The sequence below is a fragment of the Acanthochromis polyacanthus genome, chromosome 2 (assembly GCF_021347895.1).
Source record: "Acanthochromis polyacanthus isolate Apoly-LR-REF ecotype Palm Island chromosome 2, KAUST_Apoly_ChrSc, whole genome shotgun sequence".
Lineage (NCBI taxonomy): Eukaryota > Metazoa > Chordata > Actinopteri > Pomacentridae > Acanthochromis > Acanthochromis polyacanthus.
In genome coordinates, this window is record NC_067114.1 from 38,217,244 (window position 1) to 38,242,850 (window position 25,607).

Consider the following 25,607-nt stretch of genomic DNA (forward strand, 5'->3'; position numbering starts at 1 on the left):
TGTGTCACCTGAAAATTAGCCTTAAGCAGTAAAGTTCTACATTTATGAATCATATTTGAGTTGGTAGGAAATGTCCTGCTGGTGATCTGCACAACAAAAACAAAAGTAAAAGTTAAGGAGAGATTTGTATTTAAATTTTAATGTCAATAATTCACCTTTTCTGTGTCTTTTTCCAACCTTTTGTTGGGTTCAACAACCCAGTCCATACAGAATTGCCTTCCTATGCAAATAAACTGCATTCTTAATTGTGTTTATTTCAAAATAAAGTTACTTTTCCCTCAAAATGAATCCAGTTTAGTTGTGTAGGGACATAATTTTTGGAGGCGGAGTTGAGTTTTAACCTGATTTACCCCCCGTTTTACCCTTCTGATAATCAGAGGAGAATCTGGTCTGGCGGCTCCGTCTGATCCTCAGATCCTCAGCTGGGACCTCCTGGCTGTCGAGGCTTAAATCTAAAGGTGAGGGAGCTTCTGCCATCAGGGCTGCTCAGATTTAGAAGCACCTGCCCGAGGAGATAAGGTTCACAGAATCGCTGACTTCTTTTGAGTTGCTTCTTAAAATCCATTTTTATAGACTTACCTTTAATGTCATGGCAGTTTTTAGAGATTTTGTTTGCATTTATTAATATAGACGTTATATCACAGCATCTCAATATCTTTTTGACTCTATTGTATTTATTTTTGTATTTATCTGAAATATACTGTTAAAATGTTTTTATGGTGTGTTCTATATCTATTTATTTAGTATTTTCTATTTTTGTTTCCTTGTATTAACATTATCTTCATTTCCCCCTAATTTTACAATTTTCCGTTTGTCTTCAAGTTGCCGTTTTTCTTCTTTTGCTTTATTTGTCAGAGCATTTTGTAAACATTTTTTAAACTGCTATATAAATGAAAATAATAAAATATTAATGAACAATATATATATGAAATCACCCCAGATTATTTAGTATAGTGGAATTTTTACACATTAAGTCTTTTATTTCCTCTCCTCGCAGGCCCATTGGCCCTTAATAATATCAAACATGTTTAAATTAACATCAGTTAATTGCACGACTGTCCGGAGTAGTGGACACTGTTGCCAAGCAATGCTGAACATTGTAAATAAGCGAAAATGAGACTAGAATAAAAAAGTACAAAGTAATATTCTGAAGTGGTAAAGTAACATATAATGAAATATTGCACATGGGATTGGAGTATTACACATGATACTGAAACTGATATTAAACTACTGAGAAAAATAAGATTAGAAATGACAGTAATGTTATCGTTCAGAATAACTATTTCAACTGTCATTCCTGCAGAAAGTTCAGTTTGATGCTAGAAACACCCTCCCGTGGCATCGTGCTCTGATGTGATGTATCGTGCGAGAATGAGAGGCGTTGTCCTTGTAACTGTCTAGTTTCCTCAGCAGATTATTAGAATTATGGCTAGTTGTTGCTCCACAGTCTCCATTTTGCTACCTCCAGGAGATCATGTCAGGTGGTGCTCTGCTCCCTCTGACATCCAGGGTCTAGATATTTAGTGTTTGATGCAGCACTGTTTTCCCATCTCACAGTAATGTGAGATGGGAAAACAGTCATGTTTTCAGTCATGTCTGAGATTAATGAGAAGAATGTCTCCCTGTGTGCGATGTGACCCGACTTCAAAATCGGATTTTAAAGTTCCACTAGCCTGAATCTGGCATGAATAAAATGCTGTCAGAGCCTAAACAGACGCACAGACACATGTAATAATGATGTCACTTCTTTAGTACTACAAAGAAGAAGTCATACTGCACATTCTCAGTGAACATACATATACACTCCCGTTCAAAAGTTGGGGGTCACCCAGGCAATTTCATGTTTTCTGTGAAAACTCACACTTTAATTCATGTGCTAATATAACTGCGCAATAAAAACAGTAACGGCAGCCTTCCATCTGTACAACAGGGAGGCAAAATGCGCGCTTAACGTAACTGTTGATGGACGCTCTTTGCCATTTTCTACTAAGCCTGTATATCTCGGCATTAAATTGGACAGAGCACTCATGTACTGCCAACACTTAAGAGTCACTGCGCAAAAAGCTTACAACATGCGTCGGGCTTTTGAGGCGATTGGCTGGTTCGAGCTGGGGCGCTGGCGGTAAGACACTCCGCACAGCCATCCTAGCTCTGGTCCATTCTGCTGCTGAGTACTGCACACCAGCTTGGTGTTGCAGTGCTCACAATCGTCTTGTAGATAAGCCGATCAATGATGCTTTGTGTTTAGTGACTGGATGCCTTCGTCCCACACCAACGGTCGACTTATATATACTTTCCGGCATCCGACCATCTGAGCTTCGCCGCAAGAGAGCCACATTGTCTCTGGCTTGCCGAGCGTTGGAACCTGGTCATCTTTTGCATGACCGTCTCCATTCTCCTCCACCTAGAGGACTTCGGCAGCTCAAGTCGAGACACCCATTTGTCCCTGCTGCACTGGAACTGCTGAATGTTGCAAATCAGTCAGGCGGTAACGCAGCAAGCTGGGCGGACGACAAATGGAACACGAAATGGAAAGAAAGTTCTTCCAGACTTTGTGGATTCATTGCAGAGGCCAGCACATCACCACCTGGAATATCCTTTCCTAGACCCGCCTGAGTCCATCGAACTGGTGTTGGCCTTTTCCGCTCAACTATGCATAAATGGGGTATGGCCTCCTCTGCGGCATGTGAGTGTGGTGCAGAGGAGCAGACTGCAGACCATGTGATAACATCTTGCCCCATATACCGCCATCCAAATGGGGTTTATGGTCTGATTAGTGCAGATGAGACCTTAGTCAGTTGGCTGACTAACATCTGCCCAGAGATATAACTGTTTACACCTTCTGCTGTAAGATCTTGCTCCAAACGAAGAAGATAACTGCATACGGGTTTTTTAATCAGCAGTGAGCCATTCAACACCATTAGCTAATACAATGTAGCATTAGAACACAGGAGTGATGGTTGCTGGAAATGTTCCTCTGTACCCCTATGGAGATATTCCATTAGAAATCAGCTGTTTTCCAGTCATTTACAACATGAACAATGTCTAGACTGTATTTGTGATTCATTTAATGTTATCTTCATTGAAAACTGTGTTTTCTTATTATGCCAACAGAAAACTAGATTCTAAACAAAAACTATTTTGTTTAGGAATGTAATTTCTTGGGGATGGTGATGAGATTATAAGTGAAATGTGCATTTAAATGGCTTCCTGTGCATTTTCTGTAAAAAGGCAACACATACCAGCAACATATGATGCACATCTAACCAGACAATGTTTTCCAGTGAAGCCCACGCGCTGTCACAGTCTCGATGACAGTGACTGACTGCTATTTTTAGCTGCGTGATTGATTTGTGCACATGAATGGACTTTTTGTCTGGATGCTCAGTTTGTTAATGTGTGGAGTTCCTTTGCAGCAGCGAGTCTGTGTGTTTATCCAGGATGTGCACTCTGAGCTCTTACTTTAGGAGGAGAGTGTGTCAGATTAGCTCTTGTGAATGAGTCACTCAGTCAGTGTGTTTGGAGGCGTGTCGAGAAATTGATTCAGTGTGAAAGAAACCATTTAGTGCTGTGAGGTCTGACTCATCGTCCGTATGGCGGGTCTCAGGTCACCATCAATCCTCTCCGGCCGTCTCGCTTCACACTCTGCTTTCGCTGCTTACGTGTCCGAAACTCATAGGTGGAGGAGAAATAAATCTGACTGATGGATTAGAAAATGCCTCCGGAGTTCAGTGTTGCTAATAATGTTGCATTTTGTGGTGCTCTTCTAGTGAAATCTGGAGCACAAACCCAGTCATATCACACTTCTCTGCATTTACATGTAATGATCCATCTAAGGATCAGCTCATCCTGCTGTAGATGCAGCATAATTTACTCACAGATGGGGAGAGCAGTGCAGTGGTTAAAGTTTATGGTAATTTACACTCAACGGCATTTAGAGAGAGATTCAGACTCGTATCATGTCTGTGAAGCAGCAATGAAAGCATTTTAACGGCCGTCTTCAACCACTGAGATAATATTGATGCACTGTATCCCATCAACAGGTGGGTTTGTGTAGCATCTGCAGAGGCTCTGATGTGAGGAAAATGTGCTTTGTAGATAATTTACTTTGAGGCTGTTTTCAACCAGTCGACTGGTTACAAAGGCTAAGAGATCATTCTCTCTAGAAGCACTACATGTTCCACAGCAGCCTGAAGAGCTTTAATGAATTAGAAATAAACACAAAAAACTAGTGTTCACAGCACATTAGAGTCATTTAAACTTGATTATTTTATATAGAAATGATAAGCAGACCACCAAGCGCATATGTATGATTTCTGCAGCTACAACTGTACAATGAAAATACAATACCGGCTCATATTAGCATTTTAAAAGCTGTATATCAGTGTTTTCTTTTTTTTTTTTGTGAAATAATTTTTTAGTTTATCCAGTGAGCCTTAAAAAGTCTTCTGTAAACTATTATGTAGTTTTTAATCCAGTATTGTAACTTATTTTATAATTACTTTTATAATGTTGTAAATTTTTTTTAGTTTTTTTTAAAATCAATTTATATATATGTGTTTGTAATGTGTTTGTTTATTTTTATTTATTCCAGTTTATATTCAAATTTTTATTTTGTTTTGCTCATATTGTATTTTTTAAAATCTATTTTGTCCAGTAATTCTAATCTAGTTTTTATCTGATTATTAACATTGTATGAATATGTTTGTATGTCTTTTAAATTTATTTTGTGTAGCATTTAACATAGTTTATTTTTTATTATTTTATCAGCTTTTTTAAAAATATCACTATATCAGTTGTTGATCCCAGCATTAAAACTGTTGAGAAATGTTTTTTATTCACATTAACAGGCAGAAACTCTGTGTGGTGGTTTGTTGGCCATGCAGGAGGAGGGATATTAAAGTGGAGATAAAAGAGCTTCTCCTGCAGCTCAGATTGAAGGAGAGATCCAGGAAGGAGGCTTAGCCGAGTCATTTACACCCCTGAGACCCTGATTAAGTCTCCACAGGAGCCAGACTCTGCTACATATGAGCCTGGTCTGGTGCTAAGTGTCGACTTTCTGAGAAAATGAACTGAGTTTGCAGCACAGAATATTGAAAACCGTGAGTTGGCAGCAAAGGCTGTTAAATTCTCTGTGGTTTTCTGATCATCTGCAGCCTGATTTAATCAATATTTGTATAGATTTTGCACAGTTCAGAAAAACACTTCTGGTCTTTCAACACATTTTTCATTAACATGTGCTTCCATTTAGCACACGTAGAAAAAGTTTATAATTATCGATACCAAACTCAAATGTTTCTGTAGTATCAGCTTAAAATATTTCAGCAAATACCCAAATCAGATATCTATGCCAGCTGTTCATATAAGTACTGGTTTACGGTATTGACATTTTAGAAGGCATGTAATGGTCAGTACCTTTGACCTGACAGTCAAACTGTATTTCATGAAGTTTAAAGTGTCTTACAGGTGGCTGACAAAGTAATAAAACTAGTAAGAAATAGAATCATGAACACTGAAGCAACAGCACAGCAATGCAAACCATAAACCAAATTACAACTGTAGAACATAGAGACTAATAATAACTGCTAATATTAGAAATATTTAAAATATGTTTCAGTGTTATTCTGCTAAATTGTTTAATCTTTTATAAGCTGTTTCAAATTAAAAAATGCATCTAAAATTCTTATCATGTTATTAATCTATTGTATTTTTTTCATCTTTTTTTACTGTTTTCACTTTGGTTAAACAGTTTATTAGCTATTTTAATTTAAATATTAATTACTTAATAATTTACAACTTATGTTTTGTCATTTTTGTGAATTTTATCTAGTTTTTATTATATGTGTGTATTTATTTATATGTTACTTATGTGTTTCAAATTATTTTATTTATTCTCATTTATCTTGCTACTTTACTCAGGTTTTTGGTATATTTCCATCAATATTTTGTCTTTGTAATTTATTTTCTATAGTTTAACATTTTATTTCACTTGAATATAGAGTTGTTCTGTCTCCTCAGTTCATCAAATTCATCTTTGAAGCTCCTTGAGTTGTACTAACTTGTACGAACGGCACTATTTAACTAACGTTTGACTGATTGATTTAATTGATCCCTCTAGAGGAACATAAATTATTATTTTAAGTGTCCTCACAGGCTGATTAATGCGCTGTACTTAATCTCTTTAACTCTCATTCAGCTTTAGCAAGTACTTAGCTGATCTAAAATGATTAAAATCATGGCTGTCAAATCACCAGACAAGAACCTGTTTGTTTTTTGTTTTTTTTTTAGTTTTTCTGCACCTTAAAAAATCATTTTCAATGACAAAAACTTTACATTTATGGTAAATAAACTATTTTTGGGTCTTCTGACATCCACACACAGACTTTTTATCTTCCATCATGAACATTCGCAGTGGATATAAATAGTGCAGCTCCTGAGATACTGGCAAATATATTTACTCTCACACTGGTCCAATGCACTAGTATATTTTTTTAGCAGTAATTGCTTTACATGGAAGTATCAAGCATCTGTGAGTTAATTTAAATCAAAGCTCACACTTCTTTGTCTGCTGCAGTCTGCATAATACATGACCCAACTTAATAAAAGCTTATATGTTAATACCTCTTTAATGACAGCGAACAAAGCGGGAAACATTCCCCTTAATTCGCCTCTGCAGAGAGGATGAGCTGCAGATAATTGAGGTGAGCGTTGGACGGCGGTTCAGGACTAGACAGGACTCAGATGAGATCAGTGTAACCGGGACAACAGAGAGAAAAAAAGCTCTGCAGCGTTTTTTCACCTGTTTAAACTCTCCGCCAACCCCCACACACTTTATCACCACACATTAAAAAACCATATGGGTCATAATGGAGCTTAATAAATGTCAGTGTCACGGCTCACACCGGGAGGGTCGGGGCTCCCTGTCTGTTTACCTTGTACATGAGTTTAATTAGCCTCTGCCATGCTACACTGTGTCTGCACGAGGAGATGGAAACAGCCGTAATTAGATCTGATAGCAGGATGATGTGCTGCACCTGCATCCATCCCAGACAGGAGCGTTCGTCTGAATGTGGGAAAGAACGGCACCTAGGAATCCAAAGAGTACAGATCATAGACTGTAAAGAGGGAAGGTGGAGCCTTCAAATGTGAGGGCAGCATTAGGTCGATGCTATGTTTTGACCCATTCTTGGTTACTTCAGCCTTTGATTACAACATGACAAAATGCATGTACCAGATACTCAACATCCAGCAGACACACTGTAAAGAAGGAAGGTGGAGCCTTCAGATTTGAAGACAGCATTAGCTTGATGTTACGGTTTGACCATAGCATTAGATCGATGCTATGTTTTGACCGTAGCATTAGCTTGATGCTATGTTTTGACCCGTTCTTGGTCACTGTGGTTGCAAATGGCATCAGCTGTTTTGATTTCCTCATGCAGATACAGTGTAGCGTAGCGGAGGCCAATTAAACTCATAAAAAAGGTGAACAGATGGGTCAAATTTGAAGGAAGCATTAGCTTAATGCTACATTATGACCTATCCTTGTTCAGTTAAGCTTTTGATTACAACATGACAGAGTGCGTGCACCAGATACTTGACATTTAAATGGTAACATTTCCCATAAGAACACCCCTGCTTGGCAATATGGACATTACTATTATGTCTAGAAATCAAAGTTAGACATATTTACACCTTCCAAAGTAATAACAGCAACTGAAAGCAGCAACAGTGACAGGATCAACCCAGTAGCAAAGGCAGCACCCAATTTTGGGGTTCCTCAGGGATCTGTTCTTGGTTCTTTATATTTTCAATGGAGGAGCAAATAAATAAAAACTAGTATAAATTAACTAAATAAACTAATTAGAGCTGCATTATAACAGTACAAGCTTCCTAAAATCAAATATTGGTTGATCCATTATTGGATCCAATAATGGTCATTTTTCAGGTTAGTGCGTTTTCATCATTCATTCTCTGTCCATCGTCACTCTGAGGTCCCACCCACATTTTTGTCTTAGTGGATAGACATCATCAGTAACAGCAAATAAACGCTGAAGGATAAATATGGGAAAGTTCTCTTTTTGTAAACCACTGATGTTAACCACTTAGCAACAAGCTAACAAGCTGGTAGCATAATGAAGAGATGAGGTTGTCTGGAATGTCAACACATTGAAAATTTTCCTGTAAAACAAAAAATAAAATAAAATAAAATTATTTTTAGTTATCCGGGAGAAAAAAAGATATTTAGTCTCTTTATTAAGGTGTCCCAGTGGCAATTTTCCTGTTAACACAACAATGAAAAGCACACACAAATAAATATACGCAAGTAAGGATAAAATAATGTTCTCACCTTCATATACATTAATAAAAAAAACTAGTTAAATCAGAGGTGCATGGACGATCGAGCCTCCAATATCAATGCATATAACTATTTATGAGCCATGGAGGGGTTTGTTCATGCACCTAAACTTTCCATCCATGCTTTACAATTTCAATTTACAATTTACAGTTTCTTTTAGCAGACACTTTTACCCATAGCGACATACATCTGAGTGTAGATACAGCACAAACAAGGATCTAGTCAGGAGAAAATAAGCTGGATAAGATACTTTATACCTGCTTTATCCAGTAAAAGAGGCCCATCCCATGTAATAGTTGGTCTGTCATAGGGCTAACATAAAGAGACTGACGACAACTACGCTTACACCTGCACCTCGAGCCAATTTAAAATCACCAGTTAACCCACCATGCTCGTCTTTGGACTGTGTAAGAAAGCAATTACAAACCCACATTCAGAACATGTTAACTCCACACAGAAAGGCTCCAGATTACATGCAGGCTCAAACCAAAAACCTTCTTAGTGTGAGGCATCAGTGCTTGTGTTTTAAGTCTGTGCTTTCATGGCAGTGTCAACTGTCAAACATCCCATTTAAACACTTGTTTTATTGCTATTGATGATGCATCTACCACTGGTACATGTCACTTTATCATCCGGCCCTAGCGGGAAATTGCAATATCCAAACTTATTATCCACCATAAAAAGATCTTCCATGGCTTCTGCTGTTTCTGGAAACGTCTGCAACTTGAGACAAATACGAGGACATTCATGGCACTATGAAATTGTCCATGACAGATAAAATGTGAAGTTCAAATGGTGTGTGCTCACTTTTACTACTGAAGGATTAACTATTTTGCACAAGCAGTATATTCAAAATGAAACTGGATTATATTTCGTGTTAAAGTAATAACTAATATTAACATATTGAAGCTTCTGTGTCAGTGTCACTCTGTAAAATAGTGTTCATTCACTCTTTTAGTTTATCCAATGACCCTTGAAATATCTTTTGCAAGTTGCTGATAGTGAAATTGTCTCTTTGGAAGACGGAGAGTTTCAGGACGAGAGGACTGAAGGGAGAAGTCGGTCTGGGAAAATGCCTGGTCCAAAGATTAAAGGGGAATTCTTTCATTAATGTATTTGCTGCCAGGCACCACTTCTCACCCTGACAGACCTTTGAAGACCGGCGGCTTTGATGGAAGTGAAATTTAATTTTCGGGTGTCTTGTGTCCTGGTTCTGGCCTTTCGCTCCTGTCAGATACTCCAGAGGATGACTCACATTTGTTGACAAAAGGGCCAGAAATGCGTCACGAGGACAAAACGAGAGCTCTGAAAGTGGTGATTGATAGATGACTGATCGCATTCGTGTGCTCTCCTGCTTCATCCCAGCCCCGATGAGAATCAGAGATCAATAGGATGTATCAGTTGTATAGATTCCCACCGACTCCAACACTGTTTTCCTCATTGATTCCACAGACGGATGTGGTAAAACAGAATCCGGCATTTTCAACAAACTAGCATCAATAACATGGCAGCTGCTGGAATTAGCGGTAGTTGTTCAGCCTCTGGAGTAACTTACTTTCCTACGATGAATCAATGTCAATTTCTTCACCTAGTGTCTGTACATAATACCTTTATATACAGGGGTTTTCCTGCAAAGGGAAATTCAAAGACATTTTCACCAAATAAATCAGGCATAAAGATAAGAATATATAACAAAAAAAGTATCTACATATATTTTAACAAGTTTCGATGAGTCTGGTTCAATTTAATCAAGAATAACACACGTTTTTGTTTGTCAAATTGACAAAAATAAGAGGAAAATGAATTGATTTCTGTCAAAAAGGTTGGCACACTGTATTTGGAATGATGGCATATTAAATAAAACTACTGAGATACATTATAAAATGTCTTTCAGTGTATAATACAAAATAGCTGTATGTAATTTAAGTTGTAGACACGATTAATTATCTTTTCTACAATAGTGTGCTCTGTTTTTTTATTTCTAATGTTATTTCTCCATTTACAAAATTAGGTTGAACGGATTTATTAGATGCAGCTGTTGAATGAATTTGTGTTTTTATTGACAATTACACAAAGAGTGGCACAAAAGCTCAGATTTAAAGGTACCCAGTAGAGTTTTTGACCACTGGTAGTGCTGTGGAGGGATGTTTTTATGAATGGCTCCCTGCTTAGTCCATCTACTGATTGATGATTGGTGATTAATGACACTAAAGGCAGTGAAGAAGAAGAACATTGCCAAGCAAACATGGCTGTATGCAATTCATGTGTGAACATTTAAAAAAACGGCTTTATAACTTGTAAGGAAAGGCCAGGTTGGTTCAGTCAACATGATCTGTGTTTTTTGGTGTTAAACACTGACTTGGAGCATAACTTGTCAGTTAAATGGAATCTCTGCAGGTCACCTTTAAATTACTTCAGGAAATATCTGCACTCTACTTTCCCGATATTCTCGGTTTCCCAGGATCTTCTCCACCAACCTCCAGATTAGAGGACTGTGTTTCCTGCCGTTATTGGTGGATATATGAGCATGAAAAATAGCTCCCAAGCAAAATTGCACTCAGTCATTCTAAGTCCCTAATTGCCCTGCAGCCGCATCGAGTTCTGGTCCATTTTCTGCCTGTGTGGGAGTCGACACGTGTCCCTGCACATCTACCTCTGATGGATTTCTTCCTGTATGATTGCAGAGCGTCGGTGCATAATAGCAGCTCTGGAAATAGACCTCCTTTGAGTAAAAAGGCTGAAACGTTCTGTTTGCTGTCAAAGTCGTTTGTGCTGGAAATACCCCGATTTTATTTGCATCTATTTTAACCATCTGTGCACAGGATTTCCAAAAGTGCACCAAACAGGAAGAGCTCAGGGGGTTTAATAACGTGTCTGGCTGATGGCGTCTGTGCAGAAGCTGCTGCTGCATTTTATTTCCCGCAGCACAGAGGTCTAAACTCCGTTTACCCTCCGGCCTGCTGAGGTGCCAACTGGCAGTAAATCCAGAGCACAGCAGGCAGGTTAGTGCTGAAACAGCTGTGGGCAGCATCTGTAAAACTTGTGTGTGATTTTCTGACAGTCACCTGCAGCTGCTGCTGGACGGAGCCTGCTGGCAGAACTGATTTTAGGTTTTTACCTGACATGACCTGTTGTCATATAAGTCTGTAATTTTAGACTTTTCTCACTTGAAAGATCAGAAGCGGCGTGATGCTAGACACTTTAACACCTCCCTGCTCTGTCTGTGGCTCCAAGCTCCCATCCCATTGGTTCCTATTGAAGATGTAGACATTTTTTTAAGCCTCATCTCAGAAGTTTACATATCCTTGTAGACATTATTCATATCATGGCAGTCTTGGTTTGACACTGATTCCTTTAACTCTGAATTGTCTGTGATGGACTCATTAAAACCAATGTTTCTTTGTTAAGAAAACAGTCATGCATTTAGGTTCTTTCATAGATTTATTAAAGGTTTTCTGAAAATTTATCAAAGTCTGCTGGACCAAAAATATACATCCAGAAATGCTAATATTTGGTTTTACCTTACTGTGACTGAGTGAATGACTTGAATTGATGAAGACCTCATATTTAATTAGATTAATCACATGTGATGACATGACTGAGGTTTGTTTCATTGCCAGAGACTACACCATACTTTAAAGCCATAATTTCCAGTATTTTTTCATACCATAGTTACTGTAAAACGCTAAAAACCGCTCAGTTTTGAATGCATGTTTTGGAAATCTAGTGATAAAATAACGGCAGACTATGAGGCAGCTGCTCATTGTTTGCTTGAGTCTGTGGCCAAACTGGATGTCGTTATGCAAATGTGCAGCCCTGTCTCCACAAAATTACATTCCTGTATAGCTAAATTGCATTCTCAATTCCATTTTGAAATGAACCAATTTTGTTCAAGTTGATTTGTCACCCATGATGCAGTTTGGAAGAGCTACAAAATCCAAATCCAATTTGAGAAGCGGGAGAGGATGCTGGAATAAACCAGCGACCCAGCTCACACCTGACAGACCAGCCTTCACATCTCTTTCTCATTCTTCTGTCTTGTTTATTTACAGTTTTGACTCACTTTGTGGTTAAGTTTAGGCACCAAAACTACAGAGTTCTGTTTAGTACAATATCACACTTTCATAGACAGTTTTTTAATGTACGAAGCTTGGTTCAGGTTAGGCACTAAAATTAATTGGTTAGGTTTTGAAAAAACAGCACAGTTTGGGTTCTAGTGCAGCCCTTCCACAACATGGTTGAAGCTTCTCCATCCATTGTCTTGGTTACCAAAGAGACAAATCACATCCCATCTAATATATGATTGGTTTTGATGGAGAGAACAAAGGTATCACAGTATGACAGTTTAATTTTTAAAAAATAGTAAAATGTGAAATATCCCAAAACACCCAAGCAAACAATGTTTTACTGTTTAACCAAAAGCCAAAGTTGCTACAAGCATTACAGTGCAATCTGTCCACGTTATTTTTGTGTACCAGTAGTATTAATGTGTTGGTTTAGGCGCTAACATGTAAGTAGTAGTTGTAGTAATAATAATAATAATAACAGTAACAAAAATAACTACATAATAATGCTTTATTTGTATACCACCTTTCATGCAACACATGCAGCACAAAATGCTTTAACATAAATAATACAATTTGAATACAAATAAAGCAGTATGTAAAAGAGAGAACTGTGGGTTTTTTTTAAGTTTACAGACCTTTTAGGCACAGAAAAGAAGTCATATAACAAACTGAAGGAAAACAAGACACTGAAAAAGCAGAATCTCTACAAGGATACACTCACTGTTGGTTTTGGTCTTTTCATGAAACACTCCAAAGTACAGTAAAACGCTTCTGTAAGGGGAAAACATGATAATACAACAACTAAGCCTTCCAGACAAACTTCAGACTGCTACCTTTTATTTGTCCTTGCATGCTCTGAACTTGGAATCGTGCTCAGACTGTTAAACGGAGGACCGGAGGATGTCTGGATGATGGTGTTTGGTAGATGGCAGCGATCCGGCTGTGCAGCATCGTATATTGACGCAGTGCAGAAATAACGGTGTCTGTGTGAGCAGCAAAGTCGGGCAGGTGGCCACTGCATCCCGACTGTACGAGGAGACTGTAGAGCGTCTCAGCACAGGATTATTAATGGGAGCTTCACTGGTGGGGCCGAGAATGAATCAATCAAACCGTGATGTAATAAACGATTCTCTGTTCTTCAGTCACTCCAAAATGCAAAAGTAACATTTGACAAATTTAACAAAGAATCAAGACCTATATTTATCCGGAAACTTTTTAACCCTTAGATGCATAAGTGGATCAAAAATGACCTGGTGAGGTCGTTTTCTTGCAATATCTTTGAAATGAAAAGTTTTTATCATTTATTTTTCCAGCTGTTCTTCAAAAAACATGTTTTGATATCATTCCATTTATTATTTTAAGTTACTTTTTATACTTTTAAAGAAACTGTAGTATTTCTATTTCTGCCCCAAGCTCTTTATATCTTACAAGAGGTGATGAACAAATGAGTGGAAAAGAGTGGAAAAATGTCAACAAAAGGGATGTTGACATTCATCCATGGCTGTTCTGTGGAATATTCTTCTTTGTCAGTTATCAAAGTTATCATTATCTTTCATAAAGTGAAAAATAACCATGTTTTCTATTCATGTTTGTGTGCACCAAAATATCATGCAAACAGTAATACAAAATATTATTCTCCACCACAGTGACAAAAATGGCATAAAAGAAATTTGATTCTGAAACGGGTTATTTTTGACCCACTTATGGAAGAGTGTAGGGTTCAATCACTCCTGTATCTAACGGTTAAGATACTGATTTCACACAATGGATAATATACATTTACGGATTAAACCTGTGGTTTTCAGTTTTGTTTTTTCAGTTTCTCACAAAAAGCAGTGTGTAGTCAGAGTCACATCTCAGTCATTGTTTCCACTAAACTTCTTACTTGGTTTCTTTTTAGTAAATCACATGTTTATTGTTTTACACTCTTATTTTTTTTTTTTTTTATGTTTTCTTGTTTTCCTCACTTACACTACTGTTTAAAAGTTTGGGGTCACAGACAGTTTCATATTTTTCGTGAAAATTCACACATTTATCCATGTGCTAACAAAACTGCACAAGGGTTTTCTAATCATTAATTAGCCTTTCAACACCATTAGCTAACACAATGTAGCATTAGAACACAGGAGTGATGGTTGCTGGAAATGTTCCTCTGTACCCCTATGGAGATATTCCGTTAAAAATCAGCCGTTTCCAGCTGTCAAAATAACATTAACAATGTCTAGACTGTATTTCTGGTTAATTTCATGTTATCTTTATTGAAAAAAAACTGCTTTTCTTTCAAAAATAAGGACATTTCTAAGTGACCCCAAATTCTTGAACAGTAGTGTAGATGTGGCATTTTATTATTTATCTGGTGCAGTTTTTGTACTAATTTATTTCAAAAGTCTTTTACTATGTTTAACTTCATTTCTTCACTTTTGCCTGCTTGGTCTTTCTCCTTCTGTTTGAACTGACCAGCCTTCTGTTATTTGTGTTCTCCCTGAGTGTCCTTCTTTTCTGTTTTGCCCTGTCTGCGAAGTACTAGTTTTTTTAGAGATGCCATATATATAAATTATTTATTATTATTTCAGATGTTGCAATGACCCAATATTCCAGCAAAAATAAAAGATTAGAGATAAACAGAGAACAGATTTGTGTGTGAAAACATGTTTTTTTCTTCTTCTCTCCCATTAATCATGTTTAGAGCCCTCAGATTAATCTGCCGTCTCTATATATAAAACTGGATTTAAAGATTAAACAGTAACATGCAGCTGACACACTGATGCTTCATTAAAAATAATGTATTTATGGCCAATATAATAAATTATCAGTCAGACAGACCAGGTCAGGACTTTTACTTTAATGCTTTAACTACATGTTGCTGCTTTTTCTAGACTTTTTAGAGACAAAGATAAGATCTGGAGCACTTGTTTAAAACGATGTGTAGACTGAACACTAAACCTCTGTTTGTGGACAAAGACATAAATATGTATATAATTTGTCATAATTCATTACAACGCTGAGTGTAGATCTGGTTCTGTGCCTCCCTCAGCTCACCATAAGTCGATATGGAGATGCCCTTAAACATTAACTTCCACTCATCTTCATCAGCAGCAGATCTGCCGTCTTTATCATGACTGTGAGACCAGCTGTGGATATTTATATCTCCCGTGTCACTAATTTATGACACATATGTAAATCATCTTCATTCTTCTGTCTCAGTGATCGTTATTAAATGTCAGACAGATGATCAGTGATTGATTTAAAACTCACAGACTGAATCAGACTCGACTCATATCATGAAGGATAATAATAGATCTGTGACACAAAAATTACACTTGGGATGTAAATAAAAAGGGTCAAAATAATTTCAAATGTAGTCTTTAAGTGAATTTTACAGATTGTTGTGCTGTTGTTGAACATAATAAATGGGAATTATCCAAAACCACTTTAACAAACACTGTTTTACAGTCAGAGTTTTATCCCAAAGCTTCTAAATCGTATCTCAGTGCAGTCTGTCACTTTGTTGTTTTAGGTGCTACCATATAAGTTCTAGTAGTAGTAGAACAATGAGTAGCTGTAATCGTGGCGATAATAGTACCTTTCATGCAACACATGCATGAAAATGCTTTATAATTAAAAATAAAACAAACAATATAAAAACAGTAGAACCATGAATAGAATGCAGAAGTGAAAGCAAAAAAATATAAATATCATCAACAGCAAGCAGGTGTAAATAAAATGGCAGAACACACATCAGTAGGTATAAAATGATCATGCATTTTGTATTTCCAAATCTTAATTTGTAACAATCTAGCTGCTGAAAAAGGCAGTGAAGTAAAGAAGTATAAAGTTTTCCACCAAAAATGTACCATGAGATACTGTGGTATCTTCAAATTATATTGAAAGTAAAATACTAAATATGCTCAGTTATATAGTCGACTGTTTTTCAATCAGCACTGGGTCTTAATTGACTCACAGTTCATAAAACTAGAGAATGTATTGTGGAAAATGGAATTAGATCCATGCATGTATTATGCTATTTTATGTGTGCCTGAATTTTGTGTTTTTCTTTTTATTTCCACCATAAAATGACGCAGAAAAGGAACAAATTGGTTCATAAACATTCACCAGAGTGCAGGAAGTGAACTGTTGGATGCTGGGTGAAATATATATTCAATATCCACCCACTGAATATGTACACACAATCTGCATGTTTTCTCTGCGTTGACTTCATGCTGTGAGTTTATTATTTCTCTGGAGGTTGTTTTACTTGGCATTTTTTCCTCTTTCTCTCCCTAAAAGCTTGAGAATAGAGATCATTTGTATTTGCTTTAATTTTTTTCTTTTCGTTTTAACTTCTTGATGATCCAGGTGAAACTTAATTTGTGCTATAATAAAAGTGTTACATTTTAAATGCAACAGCCTCCCAGTAACAAATCATTGAGCTTAACAAGTGAAGCAAATCTGAAGGTTAAGTGACAAGTTTGTTTTTTTCACTGAACACCAAACTAAAGGAACGCCTCTGGGGTCACAAGGTGTGATTAATATAATATAATATAATATAATATAATATAATATAACAGATACACTGTGTGTGTGTGTCTGTGTGTCTTTCCAGGTTCAGGTTTTGTCCTGAGATTAACGTTAAACTGTGTGACTCTACGTTTTGTGACTAATTGTGTGTTTTTGTTGTGTTTCCCTGCAGGTGGAGCGGGAGATAGCCATTCTGAAACTCATAGAGCATCCCCACGTTTTAAAACTGCATGACGTCTACGAAAATAAGAAATACCTGTAAGTAGCCTACAGCAGCCCTGCAGAGGATTTATGCATTTATTTATTCAAGGCACCTGCACAAAATAGTAGTAGCTTTGACTGTATAGTTAGATTTTACTCCTTTTGAGCAGCTCAGGCTCAAGATTTCTTGAGAGCGTTGTTTTTCTTTGCTGCTCTGGGGTTATTATTTTTGATGTTGATAATGTTGCCTCTTTTTTTTACACAACAAAACAAACAAATAAAAAAATTGCTTGAGATGTTAAGCTGTAGTAGGCCAAAATAAAGGCTTAAATGAGGGTGTTTTCCTGCTCAGAGTGGGTCTTTGAGGGGCGACCATAGATGTAGATGCACAGCAAAGGCAATGACACTGACAGAAATCCAAGTTTTTTTCCTGTTTTTCTGACCATTTTGTTCACAAAACGGCTGTCATGCTTGAGAAAATGAATTAACAAAACTGGTTTTAAAAGAAAAGTTGGTTAATTTTATAATTTTGCTGCGATTTTAATTCAATTCAGTTTTATTTAATGCACAATGGTGTGGTGGTTAGCACTTTCACCTTGCAGCTAGAAGATCCCCGGTTCATGTCCTGGCTTTCCTGGTAATCTTTCTGCATGGAGTTTGCATGTTCTCCCTGTACATGTGTGGGTTTTCTCCAGGTACTCCGGCTTACCCTACATTCCAAAAACATGCTGAGGTTAATTGGTGATTCTAAATTGTCTGTAGGTGTGAGTGTGATTGTTTGCCTCAGTGTGTAGCCCTGTGATAGACTGGTGACCAGCCCAGGGTGTCCCCTGCCTTCACCCGATGGCTGCGTTCAGACTGCAGGGCTTTATATATATATATATTTCTTACATCTCCTTTACTTACTATTTAATTGTACTTGCAGCAAGAGCACCAGAGAAAATTCCTTGTAAGTGTAAAAACCTACTTGGTAATAAAACGGATTCTGATTCTGATTCTGATTAATGCTCAATTCCGATTTTTTTTTTGTGAAATCCGATTTTTTTTGCGAGTTCGTTCACATTTCCAATTAAATGCGACTTGTATGTGATCTTCTGTGTGAACCTCACATGACCCAAAAGTGTCCCGCATGCGCAGAAGAGGACACAACAACGACATGCAGAGAGCGTGTTCAGTGTTTACAGAAGTAAACATGGACGCTAACAGTAGAGCATGTCTGGCCATTTTAAAGTTGTTGTCCAGCCGGAGCCAGCATATTTATAACTTAATCGTTTTAAGGAGAAGGTCAAGAAGGAAGAGAGCCAAGATTTTGGCCCTGGCGTTTTTTGGGGCAGTGGCAACAACGTCTGTCCAGAGAACTGTGTGGGTGCGGAGTCGCAGCCAGGAGTGGTGGGATAGTGATATGAGAGGCTTCACAGATGCAGACTTCATTCAGAATTTTCGAATGACAAGGGCGACCTTTACGTACATATGTGAGCGCCTCTTTTTAACACTCTCACGGCAAGACGTTCTGCTTGAACGCAGAATAGTGACGTTTGTCGTGTACCAATGACGTATAGGTCGGATAAATGCGGCCTGGCCGTTCAGACTGAAATCGCATGGCAAAAGATCCGATACGTATCGGAATTAGGACCACATATCCAAGTGGCCTGGGTCGCATTTGAAAAAATCGGATCTGTGTCGTTCAGACTGTCATGAAAAGATCAGATACAGGGGCAAAAAAAATCAGATTTGGGTCACTTCAGCCTGCAGTCTGAATGTAGCCTAAGTCATCTGGGATAGACTCCAGGCCCCCCATGACCCTAATGAGGATTATGAGGTATATGGATGATGAATGAATCAATTTTTTTATATTGCGCAGGTACACAACATATGTTAAGATAAAGACCTTACTAATTATAAACAGTGAACAGAAAACCCAACAATCCAAAGTTGCGTATGAGTGAAGGTGGGAAAGGAACAAAAAAAACCTAGAATACGGACAGGAAACAAAACCTCTGAGAGAACCAGGCTCAGGGAAGGTGGCCATGGGATGCAAGGAAGTTTTTTAAACTTCTTTGGGTGGTGCCAAAACATCATCTATGCAGGAAAATCATTGTAACTCTACTCAACTACTATGGGAGCCACTGGTCTATTCAGTCATCGCCCCACAGAGGTTCTGAGGTGGTCTTTACAGAGTGACACAGTAATTATATGAAGATTAAAACCAAAATCTGAATATTGCTGAAGATGCTAAACTGCAAACTGCATTTTATTAAAGCGTGCTTCTTTGGTCCCGTCACTATAACCTGCCCCCTGCGACTGCAGCTTTCATGTATATCCATGTTTTATTGTATACATTAATCTCGCCTATGTGCTCCAGTGACGCGGCTTAATGCGCCTTTCAATAATTGATAAAGGCGCCGCTGTCAAATGGAGCAGGAATTTGTTTTCCTAATGTTGCAAGGACAGCGGCGGACGGTCATCATGGATGCAAACAGTTTGCCGTGGAAACTCCAGTGCTCACAAATCACAGCCGAGCGTGTTTCTAATTTAAATAGCTCTGACAGGTAAACGCTTGAGCAGATCCCTTAATCTGCTAATAAATCAGGCCGCAGGGAAGACGGGCGGCGGGAGGAGCCGAGTCTCCAACGCCGGCCGAGGATCAGCGATGTCTCCCAGACAAATGAACGCAGGACGCAGATAAAACATTTTAAACCACGAGCACACAAACCCACGCGAGATGGGGGATTTTCTCAGGGATTTATGTTGAGCATGGATGTGCTGTGGTGACTTCAACAGACAAATACTCTGTAGTTTATGACTCAATTACTTCATTAATGCCTCTTTCATTTGGAGGAAAAATGAAACAGGATTTCATTTGATGAATCAGTTTAACCTGTATGAAGTCACAGGTGGGATGTAGCCACGTTTACTCTTTGCTCTTTGCGTGAGTAATTCTGGGAGAGTCTCTGCTTCTCCTCAACAACATTTCAGAGGAAAATTATCTACTTTTATGCTTTACTTCACTTATCTGATGGCTGCTGTTATTTGGAACTGAGCAGACTTTTCATTTAACATGAGATAAAGACGGCAAAGCAACCTTTCTGGGGTAGAAATCTTGAAATCCGAGCTGAAAAATTGAACAATATTTATCTTTTATTTCTGTATGTCGTTTACGGTATACAACAGAAGTGCAATATGGCTGAAATAAATAATTCAGAATTCAATCACCTCTCAACAATGGCATTATATCTAAGCTAACAAAAAGACCCTGGTGGACAAATTCCTGGCGTTAAACCTTGCAGATCTTGAAGAAAACAACAAGAACTCTTCTGGTCCAGGAACTTTTTGATTGCCTCTTTGTTCTGTTGTAACAGGAAAACATAAGAATATTAGTGGTTTCTTGCTATAGTAAGAAACTGAGCAAAATGTTTTTGTTTTCATGGAAAATGCAGCCCTAAACTGACAACTATGAGGTTTTTTACATTTCCATTATATATCTTATATCTTCATCTTCAATAATTAACGATTTGTACTTGTGCTGTGGATGAAAGCGTACATTTTACTGCTAATACCAACATTTTACTGTTGATTTCGGGTATTTCCTGTCGCTAACCTCCTCCGTCTGTCGACCTGTGCAGGTACCTGGTGCTAGAGCATGTGTCTGGTGGGGAACTGTTCGACTACCTGGTGAAGAAAGGCCGGTTAACACCTAAAGAGGCCAGAAAGTTCTTCAGACAGATCATCTCAGCCCTGGACTTCTGCCACAGCCACTCCATATGGTTGGTCACTAAATACAAACAAATAAGGGAGGAAGATCTTATGTTGTGAATCAGTCATTTTGTGTCTTGCATTTTTGCAGGATTTAGTTATTTTCAGTTGCATTTATTCCAATATTTCTGTCCTTAGGAGCACATAACTGGATATTTCCCACTGATTTAAGCCTTCTTTCTTCACTCCACATTAAAGATTTTGTGCAGATAGACCAGGAAATGGCCTCACAGATGAATTGTGCTGGCTCCTACATTATGTGTTTCTGTCTAGAGGTGCACAATGTGTGAGAGAGGAGAATGGAAATTTACACAAGTAGCCACTGCACCTGATTTATCACTGCTGACTGACCACTGCAGCAAAAGGCACTGCGTCTGCAGCATCGCCGGTTAATCAGACTCAAAAGAGAAGAGCCTGTGGTGGAAACTGTGTGAGAAACCAACAGAGAAACATAGCTTAGACAATGAAAATCTTTTTGCAACAACATTGAGGACTCATGTAAAAAACAGCAACATTGGCCGGCTGGAGTTTAGTGTATGGAGAGGAATCCGAAATACAAAGTTTAACCAAAGAATTCCCACATTAATTATTCGCTGCTAGCCTGATTTTCACACATCCAGACCTCCTCTTGTGGGACAAACAAAAATCTGCTCTTCAAACTTCAACAACATTCCAATTTTAACAGCAGAAAATGCTTCTTTTGTTGTACACTGCTTCTCAGAAACATGCATCACATCAGATTATCTTGAGCAGTACTTTGGCTTTTACATGTGTAGTCAGTAAATACTCAACTAAATTTAGGTCTGTGCAACTGTTTTAGATAATCTGTCATGTTGGTTGTTGAGCTGTGATCTACAAAAGGCTTCAGGTAACATTTACACTCAACTTTATGGCCATCTGTTGAACAAAATGCAGCCACACCGACGACTTCTTTGTCATGGTGTCGGTTAGTCTGGATCCAACTCTGAGTAAATGTTAAAGATACATAGTCTTCATTAGGTTGGGTCAGATCAAAGCTGAAAAAACACGAGAGTATTCCCAGGAAATCTGTTCCTCCAACCACCAAAAATAACAGATTAACCCTAGAAGGCTGTAGATGAAGAGCTTTTCTCCTTGCTCAACTAAACTGAACAATAGTGAAGCAAAATTCTGCTCAGGGAGACATCATCTGGAATCAATATCACGATTAATTGCCACACTTAACACGGTAATGGGTAATTTAATGATTGTTTTTTTTTTTAATGAGCTGTAAATCTATCTTCAAATGAGACGTTTTAAAATGATTTCCACCTAATGAAACAAACAAAAAAATGCCAGATTTGGGCCCCAAGAAACATTATTTAACATACAAATAGTTAGAGCATTTTGATTTAAAGAAAGTTTTCTACTGTTTTGGTTCTTTTGACAGCAAGATCTATTTTATAGCCCTTCTCTGTATTTTATCTCTGACAGGAACATTGTATATTATACGTATGTCCACAGGGTCAGACATTACAGTAAACATTTTGGTCTGCATACAGTACAGACAACGAGTCTGTGTTTTCTTATTTGACAGAAATCTATGCAATTTCTTGGTATTTTTGGCCATTTTGTAAACAAATATGTTTGTTATGCTCAAGTAACTGAAATCCCAGTTTTCAAAACTGGTTAAAAGTGAATAGAGAATATTTTTGTGTCAGTTTTTAACATTTTCTTGCTGGTTATTTTTGCTTTTGCGCTGGCTAAAACCTATTTGGAGGACACCAAATATTCAATTATGGAGGAAAAATGTCTCAAATATTGCTTGCCTTAAATTTTCCCACAAAACTGGTTACCAATTAAAGCAGTTTTAGCATTCAGTCACATCAGCACGTATTTTTTTTAATGGTATGCTTTGTCTGAATTTCCTGCTGTTAATGTTTCCTGCACAAGTTTCTGTATTGGGTTTCCTGAAGCTAAAGTTTGCCTCATCTTCTTCTGTTCCTCCAAGCATTGGGCTGATGTTTGCTGTCCTCATTCACGTTAATAGTTGAGTTGCATTGGTTAAAACCTAGCTGCTAGCTAGGCGGAAGAACGCTAACCCAGATCTGTAAATTGGTGTGAACATGAGCGATGACTGTAATCACATGTTCATGAACAGAAATTGGTTGTTTGTCAGTTAAGTCAGCTTTGATTCATTTCTAAAGTATATTATTTTTAGCCTATTTAATGACTGACAGTAATTTGCTTTAGGCTCAGTAAAATTCCCTTAAAAATATTTTACAATGAGAAGCTGATCAAAAGCAATCCTCAATTCATATTCTAAGAATCTTATGCAGGGTGACACAGAAAAACGTGACCTTTTTAATAATCCAATAAAACCAAGAGTGATGGAAGAAAAATATTTTATTCATAGTAATTGAAACCTTAAAACATGCCATTTAAGAAACAATGATGGAATTTTCATTTTTTTAAAATTACTTCCTGTAGATGGCTTCCTCTTATACGAATGCATTCCTGAAATCTACCTGGGACTATCTCAAGAGAAAAGCATACACGACTCGACCAAGAACTCTGGATGAGTTAAAACAGAGAATTCAGGATGAAATTCACAGTATCCCAGCTGAGATGTTGCAGCGGTCAATGACGAATCTCAACAGCAGATTTCAAGAATGCATTGGTACAGGAGGATGCCATCTACAGGAAGTCATTTTTAAAAAAATGAAAATTCCATCATTGTTTCTTAAATGGCATGTTTTAAGGTTTCAGTTACTATGAATAAAATATTTTTCTTCCATCACTCTTGGTTTTATTGGATTGTTAAAAAGTTCCCGTTTTTTTGTCACTCTGTGCAACCCTTAAAGCGCTAAAGTGTTTACCTCACTTTACTGACTGAGCAACAAGTTTCCTCTTCGACCTGTTTCCTCATCAGCGGTTGCCGGGGGCGACTTTCGAGGCTCCAGCTCCTCTTGATGTCTTTCATCTCCAGGAGCACCTTTAGTTCCTCCACTCATATCTGCAACTCCACGAATCTAAGAGCAATTGCACATCAAAGACACTCTGCTTTTGACTCTCAGTGTTAGACCTCAAGTGTTTTGCTCTGAAAGTTTCAATTTATTCTGGTGTATGTTTTCTATAAGATGAGGGGAGACATTCAAATCAAGCTCTATATCTCCTGGTATCATGTCCCATACTATCTTGTAGGTTCATAAGCTGAGAAAATCTTGGTCGACGGAACTACTCGGAGCTACTCTTTAATCGATCAATTGGTCACAAGGAAGAAAATACCTGTATTTTATCTGTAGATGAACTAAATAGGCCACAGCGCACCCTACCTGCTAGCCCTACTAGCTTACATGGAATCTCAATCAGCAGTAGAAGCTAATATTTGCAGCATATTATTGTTTGAACCTGTTTTTTTTAAATACTGAAATGATAACAGACTAAATTCTCACTGAGATTCTCAAGCATTAAACTTCAAAGTTGCACAAACTAATGAATAATTTTTAGATGATCTGTCATGTTGGTTGTTTAGTTGTGATAAACAAACTACTGTTTGCAAAGTTTACACTCAACATTTTGTCCATCTGTTTGAGCAAAATGCAGTCAAACCTACAACTTCTTTGACATGGTTTCAGTTAGTTCGGAACCCATTTCGAATTACCATTCAGTAAATGTTAAATAAATCCGACTCTGCAGTCTCCACTATGTTTGGCCAGTTAAACATTCTGAACACACCAAGTAGTCTGTTCCAGAAATGGACTGTGATGTTTGCAGATGACATTGTGATCTATAGTGAGATCAGGGAGCAGGTGGAGGGAAATCTAGAAACTTGGGGGTATGCCCTGCAAAGGAAAGAAATGAAGGTGAGATGCAGCAAGACAGAGTACATGAATGTGAATGAGAGGGGCCCAAGTGGAAGAGTGAGGTTACAGAGAGTAGAGATAAAGAAGGTGGAGGATTTTAAGTTCTGAGGATCGACAGTCCAGAGCAATGGAGAGAGTGGAAAAGAGGTGAAGAAGCAAGCAGGTTGAAGCAGGTGGAGAAAAGTGTCAGGTGTGATGAGAAATATCAGCTAGAATGAAAGGTAAGGTGTAGAAAACGGTGGTGGGAGCAGAGATGTTGTTTGGTTTAGAGACAGTGGCACTGAGGAAAAGACAGGAGGCAGAGATTATAATGTTGAGGTTCTCTTTGGGAGTGACCAGGATGGATAGGAACAGGAATGAGAACATCAGAGGGACAGCACATGTTTGAGGCTTTGGAGATAAAGTCAGAGAGATCAGACTGAGATGGTTTGGAGATGTACAGAGGAGGGATAGTGAATATATCGGTAGAAGGATGCTGAGTTTTGAATTGCAAGGCAGGAGGCCAAGAGGAAGACCAAAGAGGAGGTTTATGGACGTAGTGAAAGAGGACATAAAGGTAGTTGGTGTGAGAGAAGAGGATGCAGAAGACAGGGTTAGATGGAAGCAGATGATTTGTTGTGGCAACCCCTGAAGGGAAAACCCGAAAGGGAAATAAGAGAAGCCTGTTCCAAAAATAATGGGTTAGTCCTTAAAGGCTGTTGATGAATCGTTCTTCTCCTTACGACTGATGACTGTCCAGCCAATGAAAATTTTGCCGACAGGAGCATATCGACTAGAGAAGACATCCCGACTGTTGTTTAGTTTAAGTATTGAGTTGTTGTTGACTTGAAACTAAATTTGTAACTACAGTGTTTCAGTTCTTTGTGACTGCAATCAAGTCGACTTCAC

At 38.0% G+C, this 25,607-nt stretch overlaps 1 protein-coding gene across 10 annotated transcripts in view; it reads left to right on the plus strand.

The window, feature by feature from the left end:
• LOC110957844 (serine/threonine-protein kinase BRSK2-like) overlaps nucleotides 1-25,607 on the plus strand; it is a 213,716-nt gene that overhangs the window by 115,195 nt on the left and 72,914 nt on the right. For all 10 annotated transcript variants that reach the window (XM_051937153.1, XM_051937159.1, XM_051937163.1 and 7 more), the window contains exons 3-4: nucleotides 17,114-17,199; nucleotides 20,766-20,906. In XM_051937153.1, the coding sequence (XP_051793113.1) occupies nucleotides 17,114-17,199; nucleotides 20,766-20,906 (227 nt within the window). The remainder of the gene's footprint in view (nucleotides 1-17,113; nucleotides 17,200-20,765; nucleotides 20,907-25,607) is intronic.